Source organism: Talpa occidentalis, unplaced genomic scaffold, assembly GCF_014898055.3.
Source record: "Talpa occidentalis isolate TD23 unplaced genomic scaffold, MPIMG_talOcc4v2.1, whole genome shotgun sequence".
Lineage (NCBI taxonomy): Eukaryota > Metazoa > Chordata > Mammalia > Eulipotyphla > Talpidae > Talpa > Talpa occidentalis.
This window is the reverse complement of record NW_026555331.1, coordinates 98,955,605-98,977,843: the sequence shown is the minus strand read 5'-3', so window position 1 is coordinate 98,977,843 and position 22,239 is coordinate 98,955,605. Positions and strand designations below refer to the sequence as shown.

The 22,239-nt window shown below is 36.2% G+C and overlaps 2 protein-coding genes across 2 annotated transcripts in view; one reads left to right on the top strand and one right to left on the bottom strand.

Moving 5' to 3' along the window:
* ABCB5 (ATP binding cassette subfamily B member 5) overlaps positions 1-22,239 on the bottom strand; it is a 99,295-nt gene that overhangs the window by 17,082 nt on the left and 59,974 nt on the right. The window contains exons 19-22 of the mRNA XM_054691917.1: positions 19,781-19,864; positions 11,540-11,743; positions 9,894-9,994; positions 8,277-8,417 (exon numbers count right to left, since the gene is read on the bottom strand). Coding sequence (XP_054547892.1) covers positions 8,277-8,417; positions 9,894-9,994; positions 11,540-11,743; positions 19,781-19,864 — 530 coding nt within the window. The remainder of the gene's footprint in view (positions 1-8,276; positions 8,418-9,893; positions 9,995-11,539; positions 11,744-19,780; positions 19,865-22,239) is intronic.
* Positions 20,275-20,607, top strand: LOC119248162 (60S ribosomal protein L31-like). Its single transcript, XM_037515173.2, has one exon. The coding sequence runs from the start codon at positions 20,275-20,277 to the stop codon at positions 20,584-20,586; it is 312 nt and encodes a 103-aa protein (XP_037371070.1). The 3' UTR covers positions 20,587-20,607.

The following is a 22,239-nucleotide window of genomic DNA, read 5'->3' as shown; positions in this document are numbered from 1 at the left end:
CTTTTCTCCCTAACATCCATATAACAATCCAAAAAATCCCCTTCTACCCAAAACAAATTCCTCAACAGATGGGAGAAATATACAACACATATTTATTTGGTAATTTGGGTTTTACAGAATGTTATCATAAACATGATACCACCTAGGAGATAAGTAGGTCAAGAGTTCTTGCCATTTTTTTTAAGAAATGAGGAAACTCCAGCTCAAAGAAATTAAGCAATGTGCCAGGATTACATAGCTATGAAACTGTGGGGCTGGAACTTGCTCAGTGTGTTTTCCCCTACACCGTGTTCCTTGTGTTCCTTCCACTGGAAAGCTGGCCTGAATTGTGTCTCCCAGAATGCTAAGGTTTGTTAAATTTGTTTCCCATCTTACACTCTTCATAGGGTCCTAGATATCAAATCTCCCTTGATCTGTCTCCCTTAGTGGTTATTGGTCTCCTTCAGTTATTGTTCTATCTGTGCCCTTATCTGATTCTCCTCTTTTGGATGATCTCTGGGGAGGGGCCAGGAAGAATTTGGGTGGCTGCCATGATGGTGAACACTGAAAGGAGACTTTCCTGTTTTCCTTGTTTGGGCGAAATGTTGCTTTTCAAATGTAATAATGACACACACAGTTCTTCCCTAGCCTATTTGAGCAAAGATGGAAATGGGGGTCTAGCTTGCTTCTTCTATCCCTAAATATTTCAAGGTCTCAACTGTTAAGATTCATTGAAACCCATCTACCTTGCTATTTTGGTCAATAATCACATTTAGGGCCTCCCCGGTGGCGCAGCGGTTGAGCGCTGGGTTGCGAAGCTGCCCGCGGCCTCTGCGGCGCCAGTTCGATCCCCGGCTGCTCCCCGGCCACCGGAGGAGGGTCCCACATGGCGCGCAGACCTCTCCTGCCGCCCGCTGCTCCCCTCAGCAGTGTACTTTGGTCCTTCTGCCTGCTCTGCTCCCCGCTCTGGCTCTGGTGAATTCTCTCACCCTCCCGCGCTTCTGACTGTACCCAGTGCGTGTATAAACAAAAACAAACAAACAAACAAATAAATAAATAAAAACATGCCTCTATAAAAAAAATTCTTTAAAGAAAATAATAATCACATTTAATATTAAAAGTCCAGTTATTATTTCCTGTGATAATCTGCCTTTAGATTTTTGGAGCACTAGCCTGTAAACTGAGCTGCCTGGCTTAGTTTCATGGGCAGTCTCAAAGCTGGGGTTTACTATTACTGCACTGAAGACTGTTATGCCTGCCTCTTTTACATATTTGGTCTACATAGCTTCCTCGTTATGTGTATAGCAAAGAAGGAGAAGCAGCGATAGAGGAGTTCTGAAGGAAAGATATGGAGAGTTATAGAAACCTCTACTGGCACTAAGGGTTTCTGACTATTTTGCAAAAAGGCAAGTCAGTGAGGAACTAACCTGAAGGCACTAATGCAAAATCAGACAGGGGAAGATAACTTATGTTGTATTTCTTAAAATCTGTGCATTTACAGTAAAGTGAAAAACTTAGAATTGCCAGGTTAACAGGCAGAGGGGGAGTATTTATCCCACATATGTGTGTGAGAATCTAAACAAGAGATCTTCTAAATATTTATGTACTGGCTTAAAGGCTGCAGAATGAAAATGTTATTGCCCTTTTTAGAGTATCCATTTCAGAGACACTTTTACAATAATAGTGATGGATATAGACATTTCTGCATAAGAAATGCATGTTGCCCTTTGCTTTTAAAGAAAAAGCTAAGACTTATAGTGACCTTGCTGATTAACAAATACTATGAGCACATCAAGAGATTCTGCTGTTAAAATTCCCTTTCTAAGGTGCACTGTCATTTCTGAAAGAGTGAGCTTATCCCTCCCTATAGCTGTAAATCATGAAAATATGTTCACATTTTATTAAGGTGAATAAAACATGTTTATTTTTAACAGTAAAGTATAATATGACTTCTCCAATTTTTATATAATGCTAGGAAAGTTTCTGGTGGAAGCCAAAAGAAAACCCTACGGTTTTAAATAGCTATGGAGAGCAGTTTGGGATTCTTTCCCGATGCTCAAATTTCTTAAAGTGCGATCCTGATCTGTGCCACAGAATTATCTGCAATTGTTTGAGAAAATGCAGGTTCCTGGCCCTATACCAGATCCACAAATCTCCTAGTTAGATTTGTTGGGTGAGCTCTGGGTATCTATATCTACAGTTTTAACCAGCTCCTTGATGGTTGAGTTGGGAAATCATTGACTTAGAGAATGTCACAAAGTTCTTTTCTAGGAAGGCTTTTAGCCTCTTTTCTAAGGAGGCTTTTAGCAGATGGAAGTTTTCTTTGTAAACCTCTTCCATTCATTTCATTGATTAGATAGAAAGCTGTCTGTCACTCTGGATTCTGGAAGGCACAGAGTAGTCTAGACTAGGTATAAGTTAGTGTGTTTAAAGGGATACTTGGGACACATTCATAGTATTTGGGGGGTCACTTTAGATCTCTAGCAGTGATGGAGACTTTGATATTGAAAGCAGATTTCATCTATTCATATTTTGCACAGTCCTGTACTCATATTTCACAGCGCCTCTCTCCTTTGTCCATACTTAAAGAGTATGGGTAGCCTTACCCTGTGTATAGTCAGATTAAATGAAACTCAAAAGTGATACTATGGCTCTGGCTCAGAGAGATGCCTGTTTTGTTCCACCCTCAGGGCACTGGGAAATACCAGTGTGCTACTGTTCATTAATCTTTGTTCTTATATTAATGGTCCTACATTTGTTCTGACAGTTAAAATGCTTATGTCTTTGCAAAGGGTCCTTTTTAATGAACTTAATGAAAAGAAATTCTAGAAGTGTGGTATGCCGGTAGGGGAGGAATTTTTGTTTTGGAGAAAAATATTTTCCTATATTTTAGGGCTAAGTTACTTGTTTCATTCATCTAGTCCAGCTCTGGGTATTCAAATGTTCAGAAAACTAACCAAGAATTTTTAAAAAATTTACAAAAACATTATATGAAAATGTATATATATATATATATATAGAATCAATAGTAATAATTCTAATGATAAAAATAATAATAAATGTCTATTAAGAAAGGACTCAGGCATCTTAATTTATGAACTTGAATCTGTGACTGCTGACTAAGTGACTGTGGTCAAGTTAGGTAACCTTCTTGAGTCTTAATTTTATGCACCTATAAAATTGGAATCAGGGCCTCCCTAGTGTGCAAGGGGTTAAGTCTCAGCACTATGAAGCTATCAGCAGCCACTGCAGCACTAGTTGGATCCCCGGCCAAGGAGCTACCCACATGGTGCAGCAGACCTCTCCTGCTTCATCCATAGCTTCCCTTAGCAGTGTATTTCAGTGGATCTGCCTGTTCTGTTCCCTACTCTGTCTCTAGTGAGTCCTCACACCCCCCAGCACCTCACCTCTGGCCTACAGCCCAGCTCTTGTATGCTTAAATAAATCTTCAAAAAAATTTGGAATCATACTTTTTCACTGGGTAGTTGAGAGGATTGTGCAGGTAATATGTGACAAATTTTAATACTGAGTAAGGACTCAATAAAGGTTTGCTGTTATAGTGGATTATCATATATAATGAGATGGTTGACACTCACGGGAAGTCCTTTTAATAAACATCCTGCCTACTCCTTTTCACTTGCATGATTTTCACTTTGTGTCATTCTTTAAGAAAATTATTTGCTTTTTTTAACCTAAACAAATCTAATGTAGAGATAGGGTCCCAATCACAAACATCCTTTTTTTAAATATAAATGGTTGGCTTTGACTAAGACCCAGTTCTTCTGCCAAAGCACCTGGTGCCAGCTGTATGGATGTAGAAGGGGAAAGAATAGAAGGATCTGTGGAAAACAGGAGTATGGGAAGTTGACTCTGGAGGCATTCCTCACTTTTGCAGGAATGACTGGACTGCCTAATTATGCATTAATTCAAATGTCCCCCTTTATTTTTGATTCAATCATTCATTCATTAAATATTTATTGTGTGTCTACTGTAAGTCAAGCTCTTGTTTAACCTAGGAAAGCTCTTGTTTAACCAAGTCAAGCTCTTGTTTAACCTAGGAAGCTCTAGGAAACCTGTAGTGAACAAAATAGGTTAAATTCTGTTTCACTGAACTTATAGTCTATGCCCTTAATAAATACATTAATTTTAAAAAAGATTATTTCATACAGTCATAATAGTAATGGAATAGAGTGATGAGGATGAGGGGTAAGAAGACTACTTTAGGACATAAACAAAAGTCCCTATGAGGAAGGGACTTAGAGACAGAGGGCTGGATGATGAAAAAGTCATCCTGGCAAAGAAATGGGGAATGATCATTCCAGGCACAGGGAAGAGTAAGCACAAAGATATTATTGTACTGGGGAGTTTCAGGGAAAGAAATGGCAAGCATAGGATTCACAGTGGTAGATAAGGTTGAAAAGGCAGGCAGAGGCCTGATTATGTAGGACTTTCATGTTATGGTAAGGAATTTGGCTTTATTCAAATTTCAGTGAGAGGTCATTATAGTATTTTAATAAATTATTGCCTTTAGATATATGTATTTTAAAAGATCAGCTTGGCAGCTACAGTGGATTATAGAGAAGCAAGAGTGGATATAGAGATATCAGTGAGTAGGTCATTGCAATGGTCCATTCAAGAGCATCAAAGAGGTAAGGAAGAGGGTAACATGGATGTAGAAGGTGTGGAGTATTTTGTGGCAGGAAAGCCACAGAGGACTTCTAGATTTTTGGGCTGAGTAACTGTATAGATAATGGTACTGTTTACTAAGATGAAGAGGTCTTGGGGAAGAGAAATTTCAAGGAGAAAAAAATCTTGAGTTTTGATTTGGATATATTAAGATATTGGGCCTCCCCTGGTGTCACAGGCGGTTGAGCGCCGCGCAGTGAAGCTGTGCGGGTTCGATCCTGGCCAGCCAGGGAGGGTCCCACATGGCACAGCAGACCTCTCCTCACTCACCCGCTGCTCCCCTCAGCAGTGTATTTCATCAGTCTTCCTGTTCTGTTCCCCGCTCTGTCTCTGGTGAATCCTCTCACCCTCCTGCGCATCTGGCCTGTACCCCGAATCTTGTATAAATAAATAAATAAATCTTAAAAAAAAAAAGATATATTTAGACACCCAAGTGGAAATGTCCAATAGACAGTTGGATAAGTATGTGGTGTTCAGGGGGCAGGACCAGAATTGGAAACACCCAGAAGGGAGTTATAAGGACACAGGTGATATTTAAAATCATCTATGTAGATGAAGAAATCTCTAATACATGGGCCTGACAGAAAAACTAGCTAATAAAGGAAATGAAGGAGGGGAGGAGGAAGAACCAATTATAAAGGAGAAAGCCTACAGAAGAAAATGTGTGTCTCAGGAAGGAGAGTGTCAAAGGCTGCTGAGAGGTCAAGTGATATTGGAGAACTGAGCACTGGATTACTGTATGGGTGGGCGAGAAGGGGATCAGTGGTAACCTTGATAGTAGTATGGTAGGGAATAGGCTTTACTGGAATGAATTTAGGAGACTGGAGATGAGAAGTTCTAAAGAACAAATACAGGCAATTCTTTGAAATTTGTTTTGCTGTAAGGGAGGAAGAGATATTGGAATTAGGTAGAAGGGGATTTAGGGTCACAAGAGATTTCTCTCTTCTTAAGGTCATAAAAGAAATAGCAGAGCTGGAGAAACTGATGTGAAGAGATGAACACAAGAAGCCATCATAGATAAGGAAATTTTGTATTTCCACTGAGGGGCAGACATGGTGGACCATGTGCTAACCTGATAAAATTTGGTGTTGGAAAGATGAGATGGTTCTTTATTGATTGCTTTTTTATACCATCATCAGGTAAGTTCATTAAAAAATTCACTTGGGCCAAAATTGCTTTTCAAAATGAAAACTTTTCTGTGAGTACTGATAAACCCACATTGGTATATGTATAGGTTTGTTCCCTACTAATATAGAATACCAACTCTTCTGAAGGAATGGGATCCCCTTTAAAACTCTGGAGATTTAAAGATGATGGCAAAAAGTTTATAGCAACATAGGGAAAATATGTTCTGATTCTTAAAAATTGGCTTGCAAGTAAACTACTGGAATTTAACCAACTTTTAAACTTGGGATAACCTGTATTACATTAGGACCAAGAGAAAAACTTGCTAATAGTACAGGTTGTGAGCTCAATAAATTAACTTAGATGATTCTGCATTTAGTTGCTTGTTAACCTATTTGAATAATTAGTTGTATAATCAGAATGAAGCCCAAGGCTAAATTGTGGTTTATATAATCACTTTAAGCAATACCATGCACTGTTTTAGAGAGTGGGAGAATATACTTTATGTAGCAGAACAGAAAACCTGTAATTTAAACAGATATTTCATTTTACAAGGAAATCTGCTTCCTAGAAACCACTGAGTGACCTTCGAATCAGGTTAGAATCAGAAATACTGGGTTGGTAAAAGGTGGACTGTTTTCTTTTGAGTGCCTAGCAAAGAAACTTCCTGGGCACTCAATTAATGTTTGATAAATACATACATACTTACACAGACATATAAATAGAAACTAAAAATTATTCCATGTTACTCTGAAATTATTTGACTTCAAATGAAATTTGGTTATTTCCTCAAACTGAGTATATCTTCAAAGTATAAATATGAGCCACCAATGAGGAAATTATAAAAATGTGCCTATGTTATGGGAGACAAATCCCAAAGAGGAGTTTCCAGCATGCTTTGCCAAATGCAGCATTCTTTTTTTTTTTTTTTTAAATATTAAATTTTATTTTTATATTTCCCCATACAATTGCAAACGCCCCATTCTGACCCCAATCCTTCCCCTCCCGCTCCCCACCCCCCAAAAAGTGTCTCTGGTTCATAGTTTTTTGTTGATTTTGATTTTCACTTTCTTATATTCATTTTCCTGGTCCCTTATTTAAGTTTTCTAGATTCCTGCTATGAGTGAGACCATCCGGTATTTTTCTTTTTTTTTTTTTAAAGATTTATTTATTTATACAAGAACTCGGATACAGTCAGAGGCATGGGAGGGTGAGAGGATTCACCAGAGACAGAGTGGGGAGCAGAACAGGCAAACGGACCGAAGACACTGCTGAGGGGAGCAGCGGGCGTGGCAGGAGAGGTCTGTCATGCCATGTGAGTTTCTCCCTGGCCAGCCGGGAATCGAACTGGCACTGCAGAAGCTGCAGACAGCTTCATAGTGCAGCGCTCAACCTGCTGAGCCACGGGGGAGGCCAATGGCAGCATTCTTGGTACTCTCCAAGTCATTATTTTGAAGAGGCTGATCCTTGCTTTGATGAGTATGCTTTGGTGGGTTTGTTAAAATAAATGAATGAACATAAGGTTACGTTTTGGAGTCAAATACTTTTTGGATTTCTCTAGTTCTAAATTTTTTTTTTAAGATTTATTTATTTATTTATTTATTTATACAAGAACTGGGGTACAGGCCAGAGATGCGGGGGGTGAGAGGATTCACCAGAGACAGAGTGGTGAGCAGAACAGGCAGGCTGTCTGAAATACACTGGGGAGGGGAGCAGCGGGTGAGGCAGGAGAGGCCTGCTGCAACATGTGGGTAGCTCCCTGGCCAGCCGGGATCGAACTTGAGCTGAGGAGGCTGCGGATAGCTTTGTAGTGTTGTGCTTAACTCCTTGCGCCACGGGGGAGGCCCTCTAGTTCTAAATGTTTAACAATGATATTATGACATACTTTAGCAACATGTCTGGTATCTTAAGGAAGTATAGGAAGCTCAGATTTAACCATCAAAACTAATTTTTCTAATTTGAGAAGTTGAATTTAGGTGTTCCCATAAAGTAGAGAAATTCATAACTATGTGAACAGAATTCTTTAAAGTAACTGCTCCAACAAATGTAGTGGGATGAGGCAGCATCATTGAGGTGCCATGATCAATTTTGAGTATGACTTTTCTAAAGGGAAATACTCATTTATATGTGTTTCTTCTGGAGTATTTGCTTAGCAAAGAACTCAGCCTCACTGATTTACAGTCACAACTATTAATGCCAGCTCCACCCTTGGAGTTCCATTAAGCCTCACAAATTCTTGAAGGAATGGATATTTATCTTCCTATTTCCTTAGTCTAGTAAACCAAAGCAGGGAATAGTTTATTTGAGCATTTAACTCAGATTATTTGTGTTATATCAGTAGTAGTATTTTACCAGCTCGACCGTACTTTCAGATATTAAATAATAAAGAAAATATTTCCAAGCATGTCTTTTTTACACATGTGATTTAAATGACAATGCCCTTTAACTTTCTGGTTATAAAGTGTTCATATATTTATTCAACTTACATGAACATGCCCTCTGGGGTCATTCGTCCAGCTTGAATTAAATAGGCCCCATATCGGAATCCTGCTGCATAGGCGAAATATACAAAGGCATGGCTGATTGCATAACAGCTTCCAATGATCTGTGCTTTCTTCAAAGTATTTCTGAAATACATAAAATTTACCAAATAATGGGAAAGAAGTATAGGAAGTTCATTTTAGTAGGTCTAGTATAAAGAATATAGAAGAACAGAAATGTTATTTAAGGGAATGCATTTTTCTTTTTTTTAAAGATTTATTTATTTATTTATTTATTTATTTATTTATTTATTTATTTATTTATTTATTTATTTATTTATACAAGCACTGGGTACAGTCAGAAGCGCGGGAGGGTGAGAGAATTCACCAGAGCCAGAGCGGGGAGCAGAGCAGGCAGAAGGACCAAAGTACACTGCTGAGGGGAGCAGCGGGCGGCAGGAGAGGTCTGCGAGCCAATGTGGGACCCTCCTCCGGTGGCCGGGGAGCAGCCGGGGATCGAACCGGCACTGCAAAGGCTGCAGGCAGCTTCGCAACCCAGCACTCAACCACTGCGCAACCGAGGAGGCCCGACATACATTTTTCTAAAAATTAAAGAAAACCGCTGAGAATTATAGAGAAACAAAAAACACTAATTTTCTCTTTATATACTTTATACGTCAGTGTAACATTGCTTCTGTATACTTTCAAGTGAGTGTACAAGGTTTGAGAAAGGACAGCTAATGAAAGAGTTAAAGAGAATTGGTCTAGACGTATTGAGACCTATTTTCTACGGTAATCTTACACTAACAGAATAAATAGCAAAACGAAAGGGTGGTATCAACCACAAGTATGAATAGAAAAGAACACAAAGCTATCTCTCTGATAAAGGACTACAAAGTGCATTACTAAGTAAATGTGATAAGCAAGACTAGTTTAAAATTTAAAGGAGTGATCACATTTATTGTGTGTAACTTGTGTTAAAATGTGAACTATTTGAAGGATTCAATGTAAGGGACTGAATAATCTCATATTTTTTCTTGAATGTTTTATCTCTCTCTCTTTTTTTTAAAGATTTATTTATTTATGCATACAAGAACTGGAATACAGGCCAGAGGTGTGGCGGCGGTGAGAGGATCCACCAGAGAGAGAGTGGGGAACAGAACAGGCAGACTGACTGAAAATACACTGCTGAGGGGAGCAGAGGGTGGCAGGAGTGGTCTGCATGCCATGTGGGACCCTCCTCCAGTGGCTGGGGAGCAGCCGGAGATCGAACTGGTGCTGCAGAGGCTGCGGGCAGCTTCGCAACCCAGCGCTCAACCGCTGCACCCCCAGGGGAGGCCCTGTGTTAGGAATATTAAAAAAGGTGTAGACTTGATAATGGATAATACATGGTAATGGACAGTACATAGTAGTGTGGGGGGAATTAAAAAACATTTATTGTAACTGTATTTGCCTTTGATTCCTCTTCCAGTCTTCTTTTGGTGAAGTCATATGAGAAAATGTGATATGCCATCAGGAAAGATTCTAGAGCAAATTCTAGAGTAAACCACCAAAGAGATTCAGGAGTACTGCTTTTGTAGGAACAAATGATTGTTAATGAAGTTGGAATGAATCTACAATTACCTGTGCTGAGTCTGAAGAGTTTCTTCGTATGTTTGTTCAAAGGCTTTTTCTCTTGTTAATGACACTATAGTACGTATATTCTCCACAGTTTCGGTTGCTATCTTGTAAAATAGGATAATGACATTTAGAATGGGTAAAATAATAAAATAAAATTAGTAATGGGTAAACTTTTTCTGAATGAGTGCTAGATGCTTATACTGGGGACATATACAACTAAAACTCATGACATAAAAAATAAGGTGAATGAAAATAAATAATTAGGGTCCTGTTAATTAGGAATTCGTGATATTTTACAAACAGGGAGGTTAAAAATTATTCACTATCTCTAAGGCAAATACATATATGTAGTTCAGCCTGTACTGCCCTATCCTTCAATAGGGCAAGAAAGGTGGAAAGGTCCAAAGGGCACAAAAACTAGATTTCTCTGAGCCAATCACTTGGTATCCCTATTCATGAGTATACAAGCCAAATATAATGTATCAACAGTGACAGCCTCTATGATGCAGGCCATAAATGATATTAAAATCATTTTCATGTTCAGAGAATGTTCACCAATGTAGTAAAGATATTTGAAACTGTATCATGAGAGGGGTGGCTTAAAAAACTGGGGATGGATGCCCTAGATAAAACTCATTTACATGATATAGCTTCTGAAAGGCTGTCAGGAGAAATGGACTTTGGATTTCTACCAAGATGAAAATCAAGAAGAATAAGATAGAAGGCCATAAAATAAAGAAACAAAACAAAACTGCTTATATTTCAAGGGTTTCCAAGGGTAGACAATCTGGAAAGTAATGCACTGCCTGAGACTAGAAGGAAGGAGTGAGTAGACGATGCGTGTATACTTGACAAGTATGTTGTACAGGGATTCTGACTTTGGGTGTGTGATTAGATCGAATGACATCACTTTCAGTTCTTAGATGTTATGATCTTGCAATTCTAATGATTCTCTAAGTCTCCAATGGCATGATTATTTTTATGAATTTGATTCTGAGAAACTTAACTATATCAAAGCATTTTTCCAGGTAATTAAATACAATTTTCACTTTAATCAGAATAAAAATGGTCCTTACCTGTAATATCTTATTTTAGGGACTATGAATATTAGCCCATTGCCTTGTATTCAGTAACTATTACATTTTATTGTTTATTTTGAAAAACAGAATACCCGGAATTGTTCAGGAAAATTTAATCATATAACAACCAGAGAACGGGGAATCATGATGGTATCAAATTTACCCATGATATGCTAACAGTACAATCAACTGGCATTATGGTGTACTTAGTGTCTTTCAAACAGTATTCTAAGTGTTTTGCATATTATAATGGTAGGTGTTTCATGTACTAAAAAATCTTTAGTACACTTTAGGAATAAATTGAGGTCTAACAGGGTTGATATAACTTGCTTATATTACACATTTGTCAGTGATAGAATCTGAATTCTAACTCACTAAATTTGACTCCATGCTCTAAATTATGCACCACATATCTATAACATAGCAACACCCCATCCTAAACTGCTCTCTGTGTGTATTATATATGTATACACCACTTTACAGTTTCTAAAAAATGTGGTTAATATATAAAGATGGGAGCTCTGGTTTTCTCTTAAAATGTTGTGATGGTAAGAATGGGCTTTACTGTACCTTTCCAGCATGCTGAAGTTCTTGCTTATCCCTGTTGGCAAATCCAGTCATTGCTGCAGTTTCAATCATTCCTGTCAGTGCAAGTACAGGAGCAATACTCAGAATCAAGAGTGTCATCTCCCATCCATATATGAAGGAAATGATAACTGACAGTCCCATGTTAGTTGCATTTTGTGTTAAGACACCAATCCTTGACCCTGTTGCCTGCAATCAGACATGTTTTGGGAAAAAAAACTTAGCTAATTTCAAATTTTCAAGAATTCCTACTACAGTTTCAATCTTAGGGTTAATACTTAGATTTTTACTTTGAATTTATACTTAGAGATTAAATAATATGCATATATTTTCAACCCTCTGCTAATGAATTATTACAATTTTTCTATCATGTTCAATACTGAGAAGTCCAAAAGAACTAGCTTTTAGTTTAGAGGGACACCATAGAAAACTGTATAGAAGCAAGACTGACACAGACTATTTGAAATGAAATACCACCTTTTATCTTGATTTATTAATACATATGCACATTTAGATTAGGATTATTGTGTGTAGGTTGCTTTATATACTGCTTTCATCCCTTCATTTCATAATGTCAGTTTTTTCTTGGGTCACTAAGTTTTCTTCAAAAATATTTAGAATATTTCCAATTTTTCACTTAAAAAATATACACTGGATATCTTCGTGTAAAATATTTGTGCTCATCTTTTATTTCCTAATGTTAAATTCTTAGACTGGAACTATATGTTAAAGGGTAGGTATGCTTACATTTTTAATAGATATTATCAAATTGCTTCTTTAAAAGATTACACCAATTTCTACTAAAGTACCCTCAAATTAGAATCATCATTAAAATGACAACAATAAGAAAACTCTCTCCTCCACCAGAGATTTTACCTTATTCCTAAAAATACTTTCATGGTTTCAGTTTTGAGGCTGTATTTGCCAATGATCTGTTATTTCTCACTAAACTATCAAAGACAACTTCAAAAAAGTAAAACCAAGTAACAACAGCAAACACCAAAAACCATTACATGCTGAAAGCTAAGGAAGACAAAAAAAAATCTATTTTAAGTGTCTTAGTGTATTATGTTCTAACTCTAAGAACTGCGAGGCTGAAATAAGAATGTCATTTGGCACTTAATGCTGAGTTTTACTGTGTGTCTCAAGAGTTTAAAGATAACAGATGATGGTGTATGTTGTGGGCTGAATTATGTCCCCTTCCAAAATTCCTATGTTGAATTCCTGACCCCCTACCATGTACTCAGAATGTGACTGTATTTGGAGACAAAGTATTTAAAGAGGTAATTAAATTAAAAGGCAGTCTTTATGGGGAGTCTTAATACAGTAAGACTGGTGTTCTTACAAGAACAAAAAATTCGGAAGATTTCTTGCACCCACACTGAAGAAAGACTGTGTGAAGGTACCTAGCATCTTGCCTGGTAGTTAAAGCAAATCATTACAAGTCAAGGATAGAGAACTCAGAATGAAAACAATCCTTCTAATACGTGGATCTTGGACCTCTAATCTCTAGTACTATGAGGCAATAAATTCCTGTTGTTTAAGTCACCTAGTCAGTGGTACTTTGTTATGGTAGTTCTAGCAAACTAAGTTCACAGTACTTGCTCCTCTCCTCCTACCCCTCACAAGAATTTCAGAGTTACTGTTACACAGACTAGCCACCTGGAGAGAGAGAGAGTCTGTGGAACTTATGCAGTTGGTTCAGTTGGAGACCCCATCCTATATTAATTATTAAATGCTCATAAAGTCACTTCAATCTTTTATATATTTTGCTATGCAAGTTAGAAGTACTTTTAAAAATTACGATCAAGCTTTATGAATAAGATATTCATTGTTATTTTAATATAAAATTTGTTAAAGTTATAAAGAAATTACTTGACATCAATCAATTACTTGATAATTTATGCCTTGTAGGCTTTATTTATGCATTTACTAATTTTGACTTTGTAGTTTATGTTCACATTTGAACTGGTGACTTTTCCTTTTTCAGATATCAGTTCTTGACACTATACCTATCTTGTCAAAAGTATAAAATATATCCGGTGGGCAGTTTTTCTGTTGTGTTCAAGTATTTCCTATTAGGTGGTCATGATGTATTTCCTTTTTTTCACTACCTTTCTCTGTTTTTATCCTGTTAACTTTAAAGGTTACAACAATAAATCAAAAGAAAATGAAGTAGTAGAAACCAGGAAAAGACAGAAAGCATGCTGAGGATTATAGCTTTTATTTATAAAATCATGCAGTGTGTTAAAGAAGTAGAGATACTTAACAGGGCTATACTAGATAAGCATTTCAATGCCACTTAAAATTAGTTTAAGCACTATGTACATTTTTAAAAACATCCAAAGGGCCTCCCTGGTGGCACAGGCGGATGACTGTAGCACTGTGAATCTGTCCACAGCCTCTGCAGCATGGGTTCGATACCCCCCGGGCAGCGAGAATCCCACATGGTGAAGTAGACTCTCCTGTAGTGCCCACTGCTCCCCTCAGCAATGTATTTCACCAGTCTGCCTGTTCTGTTCCCTGCCCTGTCTCTGGTGAATCCTCTCACTCTCCTGCATGTCTGGCCTGTACCCCGGTTCTTGTATAAATAAATAAATCTTTAAAAAATTTAAAAATAAAAATAAAAACATCCAAGTGTAAACTTGCCAGAGTTTTGATGAGTCAGTCTTGTATTTCAGCTTTGTGTTTGGAATTTAACAATTTCTATAAAATGAGTTGCACTTGCATATCCTTGCTCATTCAATAAACTTGGGCTATCAACTCTGTACTAATTTACTGCTTGAAAATAAGACTAATAACTTTTCAATGGCATTTTGGTTAAAGCTACCTCAAACAATGAAATATTCAATCAGTGCACCCAAGGACAGGTTATAAACCCTGCCTTTTCCTGATGGTGGTAGGATAAGAAGAATCTACATATATTTATCCTGATCCAGGAAGATTAACAGAGAACAACAGACAAAAATACTGTAAGAACTAAAGAAAAATGGGAAATGGTTTTAAAGACCTAAAGGAACAGTATGTGTACCTCTGGAAAGAATTTAGAACAGGAACCAAAGGAAAATTTAATTAAACGTTGTTAGGTTCTTCAGCAAAATGTACAAAAGCACAGGTACATTTTTCTTTTGGAAATCAAAAGCAATTGTTATCTTTAGATAACAATTATTTTTGGAGATATGTCTAAGGTATTATGCTAAATACAACCTTGATAAGAAGATTCAAGTGTACAAAGAGGAATGGTTAGTGCAAGAAAACAAATAGAAGGAAACTCAATATGCAATTGTAGAAATACAGTGTGATCAACAGGAAGTAATAGGAAATGAATTTTCCTTTCAGCTGAAACAAATATAAATAGACATAATACAAGAGTCAGTGGTCTTCAAGATACTGGACCAAAGGCAACCAAGGACAGGGACGGAAAACAAACAAGGTTAGCCCTATGATTGTCCCAGCCTACTTCTTCTTCTTCTTTTTTAAATATTCTTCATTTTCTTTCTTTCTTTCTTTCTTTTTACATCATTTTTCATTTTTGCACAATGTATGCATTTTCATTTTGGTTATATTCCCCATACAATTCCCACCCCCCTTATTTTGACCCTAATCTCTCTTCTCCTCCCCAACCCCTCCCCATTCCGCCCTGTAGTGTATCTCTGGTTTATAGTTGTTTGCTGATTTTGATTTTTTTCTTTATTATAATTAGTCTTTTTCCTGGTCCCTTATTTAGGTTTTCTAAATTCCTGCTACTTCTTGAAAGTGCTTTCAGGCTGCAGGGTAGGGAGTGTGAAATGAGGTAGAACCCAATAGATTCTCTCAGTTGAGGAGACAAAGTGAGAGTCTGAGGAGTCTTTGGAAATTAGAGTTTGCAGCATAGAACACTAGAGAGGAGATATATATATATATATAAAAATATATATATATAAAATCGTGTATATATACTATATATACTATATATTATACTATACATTATTATAATATAATAATGTATTATAGTAATATATAAAATATATATATATATAAAGAGAAATTTGGATATCTGCAGAGGATATCCTTGAGTACTCAACTGAACAATACATCTGTCAAGACTCAGCATAATGTGTTCACACCAGACTGACTGGAAAAACCTCATGATTCACAAGGCATTGATTGGGTAGAGTATGCAGAAGGGTCTTGCCTCTCTAACAAGCTCTAGTAGATTATTTTGAGTAGTTTTCCCTGGCTCTTAGGGAGTTAACATATGTTAATGATACTTATCAGTTGTTAGTTTTCTGAGAAGCCAATGCTGAATGAAGTGACTGAAAATTAGCTGCTATGAATAGTCTATGTAGAACAACTAAAGGTAAGAACATTTTCAAAGAAGTTGGTAAAAATTAAGTGCAAACTAAGTACAATTTTTTAAGATGTATTAAAACGAATGGTGAAAACATTTATAGAACAGAAGAAAAGATTTAGTTAGGCAAATTTACAGCCTGTGAAAACCACATACGGCGTTTAAAGCCTACTAACTTATTATTCACCAGCAACTATTTTGTGGGAAAAAATAAGTTTATCATGCATTACTGGATCAGTATTGTCAATGGAGAAGTTCACTTGCTCTTATAGACTTAACTATCTTTGTTCTGTTTTTGTGAAAAAATAGCTGAATATCTTGACTTTACTTACTATACAATAATTAGAGGTTTATCACTGGTAAAATTTTACTGCAGTATTTTGTGTTTGAGGTTGAGATTTACTTTTTTCTTTACAAGAAGAACCAATCAACTTGAAACATGATTATCAAAAATTAAATGGCTTTGGATATTAGCTTTGCTATAGACTTGATAATGTCTTTAATGAATTTAAAATTATAAATCAAAATAGTAATCATATGCCAACCATATTTTTGGTAAAGTCATTAAGAGGACTACTAGCATTGTATGAATCACAAGTAATGTCAAGTAATGTCATTGTATGAATCACAAGTAATGTCAAACTGCTTTGTACACTTCCTGGGTCCAGAATTTAAATTAAGAAACGAGGTCACCCATTGTCCCAGTAATGATATCTGAATTCTATATAGCTGACTCAGTGGGATATTGGAATTAATAAATGATACTTTTTTGATATCTAATGGGATAATATGATTTTAGCTCTAATGAGACTTTCTGGACTTTCAGTCTGTTGTATATCAAGTGTACACTGTGGTGTTCTTGTGAACAAAAATGATACATGAATTCTGGCTGATGAAAAAGGGTAGCTAAAATATACAGAAAAAAATACCTTGTAATTTTGTGGAATCTAAAAAATGGTTTTATACCTTTAATAAAACTACATAGTACAAAGAAAATAGTTTGCTGACAGATGTAAGGTAATAAACCCTTACCTAAGGCTAAAACAGTTTCAGCTATTCAATGGGCTATTTTAGGAATCATGTCTCCCTAGAACTTTAATATCACTAGCATATTTTTCTCATAATGTTCACAAGTATCAGAGCTGCTAAAAATGGTCAGGAAAATATATTTTCAGTCATTAGTAAAGGATTCAAAATAATATTGATTATTATTAAGGAGTTATTTTATAAATATTCACCATCACAGATTTAATAAAATATAACTGGCATTATAGGCTAAAGAAACTGAGAGGGAATATGTCTTAGGTTGATCTGACATGAATTATTATTTACTGATTCATCTATAATCTAGTTTCTTTGTGAAAAAAGGTAATGGACAAATAGGATTCTTAAATAATTCTTCTTTGACAGAAAGAATATCTATGCAAGTTAGATATGACTCTATCTTTCTATGATAAAGCAAGAGTTTATGTGATTTACATCTTAGTAGACATAGCCTCATTCTTGGAATTCTTTGGTTGATTTACTTTTTAAATTCAGTGACTTTAAAATCTGCCATCAGTATTCCAACCATTTATTCTTTACATATTATTTCTTATTCAGTGAATCTGGTTTGAATTGAAAAGGAATTATTATGCTATCAATGTTTTCTAATTGCAACAAGAAAGTTTCAAGTGATTAAATGGAATTAGCAAGATGCTAATAAGGAACCAGGCTGACAAATATTCTCATTAATTTCTCTTGATAACACTACTTATTAGAACCAACTAATGAATGTTGAGTGAGTAATACTGATCTTTCAGTACTACCTTACTGGTAAGGATATTGATTTTACTGGATTCTTAAAAGACTTGAATGATAGGTAGTAAGAGAAAAACACTAGCACAGTAAAGAAACAAACAGCAAGATCTGTGGAATGGGGGTTCAAATGGAATTATCAGGATTGATATTTCTGCTTCTTGTAGTGAACTCTAGAATTCCTAAACATAGATGTTGCCATTCAGGTAATTCTACTGTGCAATGCTTACTATTTGATTATTAAGTGAAAATCTATACATCATTTTTCTCATTTATGCCAGTAAAATTGAGTTTCTTGGTGCTTTTATAAAATTTAAATAGCGTCAAATGAAATTTAGAGCCTTGTTTTCAAAATTATGAAGGCGTTTCAGGAAGAGATGAAGATGTTGCTCTCTTTCCTCTTGAGTTCTTGCTACATCATAACATTAGTTTTTCCAACCAATATGGAAGTATGTAACTATTGACAAGTGTAACCAACATGTTCAATTCTCAGGTAACAAAAATATTGGTGCAGATGTTTGTACTGAACAGAGGTCTTGAAAAGTTACAAAAATTGGTACTGTTGCCATGTGCTGTGGAAACAGCCTCCAAAAGAAAATGCAATTTTGAAGGGTTATTTTAATGGAAAGTTTGTTGCTCTGGTAACAGTACTGTAATTGATACTTCGGTATTTCTAAATAGGAAGAATACTTCTAAGATTTTTCTGCCATTCAGAGGTAGATCTCTGATGTTCCTTTTCTCCCATATGCATGATAAGAAACAAGCAACGCTGATAACTCTGTTACAGTTCTTATTTTTACAAAGAGAATGAAAACTTTTTCTTGCTTCAGTTAAAAGTGGGGGGCCTCCCCGGTGGCGAAGCGGTTAAGTGCTGGGTTGCGAAGCTGCCCGCAGCCTCTGCAGCGCTGGTTTGATCCTCCGGCCTGGAGGGTCCCACATGGTGCGCAGACCTCCCCTGCTGCCCGCTGCTCCCTTCTGCAGTGTACTTCGTCAGTCTGCCTGCTCTGCTCTCTGCTCTGACTCTGGTGAATTCTCTCACCCTCCCGTGCTTCTGACTGTACCCAGTGCTTGTACAAATAAATAAAATAAATCTTAAAAAAAAATTAAAAGTGGGAATTGTTATTTTGCATGCCTTTTCTCAATCAGAGTTTAAATCTCATGTATGATATAAAGGTTAATCTTATCCAAATAATTTAAATGAATGAATTACTCTTTATTCCATATTACCTTATTCCTTTTGATTTTTAAACATTTTTAAAGACTTATTTTCTTTATTTATTCATACAAAAGCTGGGATGTAGGCCAGAGGTGTGGGGTGGGTGTGAGAGGATTCACCAGAGACAGAGGGAGAAGCAGATCAGGAGGGTCAACTGAAACACTGCTGAGGGGAGCAGCAGGCAAGATAGGAGAGGTCTGCTACACCATGTGGGTTAGCTCCCTGGCCTGGGATTGAATGCATGCTGCAGTAACTGCTGATAGTTTTATAGTGCTGAGACTTAACCCCTTGCGCCACCAGGGAGGCCCACCCCCATGCTTATTTAAGAATGACTTTGATATACATTATGTTGGCCATCTTGTCATTGATTTTGAACATAATGTATAAATATTTTGTTTATACATTACTTGATCTGTTTAACTTGATCAACTAGCTAGCATAACAACTAGCACTTAATCATTTCCAGATATACACATGAATCTAACTTGTGAGACATGTTAAATAAGACTTATTTTCTGGGGAAGGAAAATTTTTCATAATTTAAAAGATCTAAATTTCAAGTGTGTATTTTCATTTTGTTAATTTTTTCCTTTCTTACTATTTAATTCAGATTTTTTTTTCTAACTCAGTTTTTGGTATCATCTTTAGGCTTCTGGTTATCCTATTATATGTGGAAATCTTTCTTTTTGGTTAAACAGACCCAGAAATGAAAGGTTTACTTTTATCTTTCATCGAGTGTTCTCTGTGAGCTATGAGACTTCCCTGGTCTTCTTATGTATATGGGTCATCTCAAGATAATTCACATATATAAATACAGACAGATATATCTGTGTACACATGCACACCACATACATACACCATTTAAAATAAGCAATATACATACTCCTTGAATTTGTGCTATGTCTGTGGCTAGTATTGTTGTCAAGGCTCCTGTGCTGTTTTCTTTATCATCAAACCAGGAAATGTCCTAGGTAACAAACAAATTAACATATGGTTATCAAAAAGACACTTCTTTGACTTGTGATTTTGCTGTTGTAAAACAGAAGGCATTTGCTTGTATTGTCACTCACAGATACTTAACTCTTCTAAATACTATGGATCAAATGACCTTTGTTCCTTATTTTACAAATATCTATACTTAGATGTAAACTGAAGAATGTAAACCTAAAACCTTGGACTCATTATTGTGTTACAAATTCTATAATAATATTAAAAATGGTCATTTTGAACCACTAAGTTGTAAATTTGTGAAAAGCTGACTGTATTTAAAAAGTAAGGTAACTTACAACACAATCTAGAAATATTTTCAAATCTTTCTAACTAAACTGAGTAATGATAAGAAGTCTATCTTCTCCTTTCATGTTCAGGTTAGGCCGAATGGCTCCTGCAAAGAATGGTGATAAGATGGGCCATTCTGCCATCAACAAGGTAGTTACCAGAAAATACACCATCAGCATTCACAAGCACATCCATGGAGTGGGCTTTGAGAAGTTCGCCCCTCAAGCACTCAAAGAGATCTCGAAATTTGCAATGAAGGAAATGGGCACTCCAGATGTGCACAATGACACCAGGCTCAACAAAGCTCTCTGGGTCAAAGGAATAAGGAAATACAATGATGAAGATGAAGAGTCACCAAACAAGCTATATGCACAAGTTATCTTGTACCTGTCACAACTTTCAAAAATCTAGAAACTCTCAATGTTGGTGAGAACTAACCACTGATTATCAAATAAAGTTATAAAACTAAAACAAAAGAAAACAAAAATGTCTATCTTCTCTTTAGGGTCCTGATAGGCAAGTCTTTTCCTGACACTTTATATTAACTGCTAGATCGTACAAGAATTGGACATTGTGAGAAGCTGAAGGGGGAGGAAGAAAGGTAAAACCACTGCAGACAAGAAGCACACAATCTAAAGAAATAGGTAAGAAATATAAACAATAAAAGGATAATGTAATAACTAATTTAATTTTCAATAGCAAATACAGACAGTACTTGTAGCATTTCTTAACCTAAGGAATTTGGATTTCCTTTTATTAGCTATTGAATATTTCTTCTTACTCATTTAAACCACTTATATCTCTTGTGGATTAAAACTATGTGGAGAATGTGTCTCAAAGATAGCTTAAAAAATATTTATTTGGACTCACAACATGACAGAACAGAGAGGTGGGGATCAACTCTTTTTCCGAAAGAAAAAAAAAATGCTGAAAGGAAGATTCAGAAGTTCCTGTTACGAAAACGACCTAAATGTCTAGTGTCAGATGAATGGATAAAGCAGATGCAGTGTATATACACAATGGAATAATACTCAGTTATAAGAAAGATGAAATGTTGCCATTTATGACAACTTAGGTGGAACTGAAGGGGATAATGCTATGTGGAATAAGTCAGAAGGACAAAGACAGACAATGGATGCTTTCACTTATATGTGAACTATAGAAAAACAAAGCAATGAAACAGACAAAAGTAAACCAAATCAATCTTAGAAATCTGACTATACAACTGAAGCTGCCAGAGGGGGAGGGCAGAACTAGGAGGGAATGTAGTGGACTATGGCTGAAGATTATGAGTGTATTAATGGTAGGTGTGGTGTGGCAACATACATCAGAAGAGGTGTGACCCTGTATCTCTAAATCGTGTGCAGCAATAAATTGTTTCCTCAATAAAAATAAAATACATTTTTATGTTTGAAACACAATGAACAGTATTTTTTATTACCATCGGAATCAGCACCAATAAAAACATTCTTTTAAAGGACTTCGTGTAATCAAAGAAAATATAGATTTTATACATTTACCGTACCTGTCTATAAACACCTCTGTCTCATATGAGATTTAAAAATGGTTACAAACAGCATTGCAAGTCTGAGCATGCTTTCTGCACTTTAAAAAAGCCTTATCTTAGGATTAAAACCAGGTAGTAAGAGTATGGTAAAACTGTTTATCAGGAGCTTTTCTTATTATAGACAAAAGTGAAGTTGGAAATATATTTATAAAGAAAAGCCAGATGCTCTACTCCTTTCCTTTTATTTAAAAAAAAAAAAAACAAAGATAGGCAAAAACAAAAACAAAAAACAAAAATCTGCAGAATTAACAGGGAAAACAAAAGGTGAGCTAAAAAAGGTTCAGTTGAATTTATGGGGAATGTAAGAATGCCTTAGGAATACCATAGGGTTTCTGGGCAAGTCCTTGTATGTGAGTGTTTTTTGAAGGATCAGAGTTTATGGCTCCATTTCTAGATTGGTCCATTCTTATCAGCAGAAGCTACTTGGTATGAGAATGTTATTGTCGTGGTGTTTACAGGGGTAATGCTAGCAGAGGACTAACATCCAGTATTAGCCA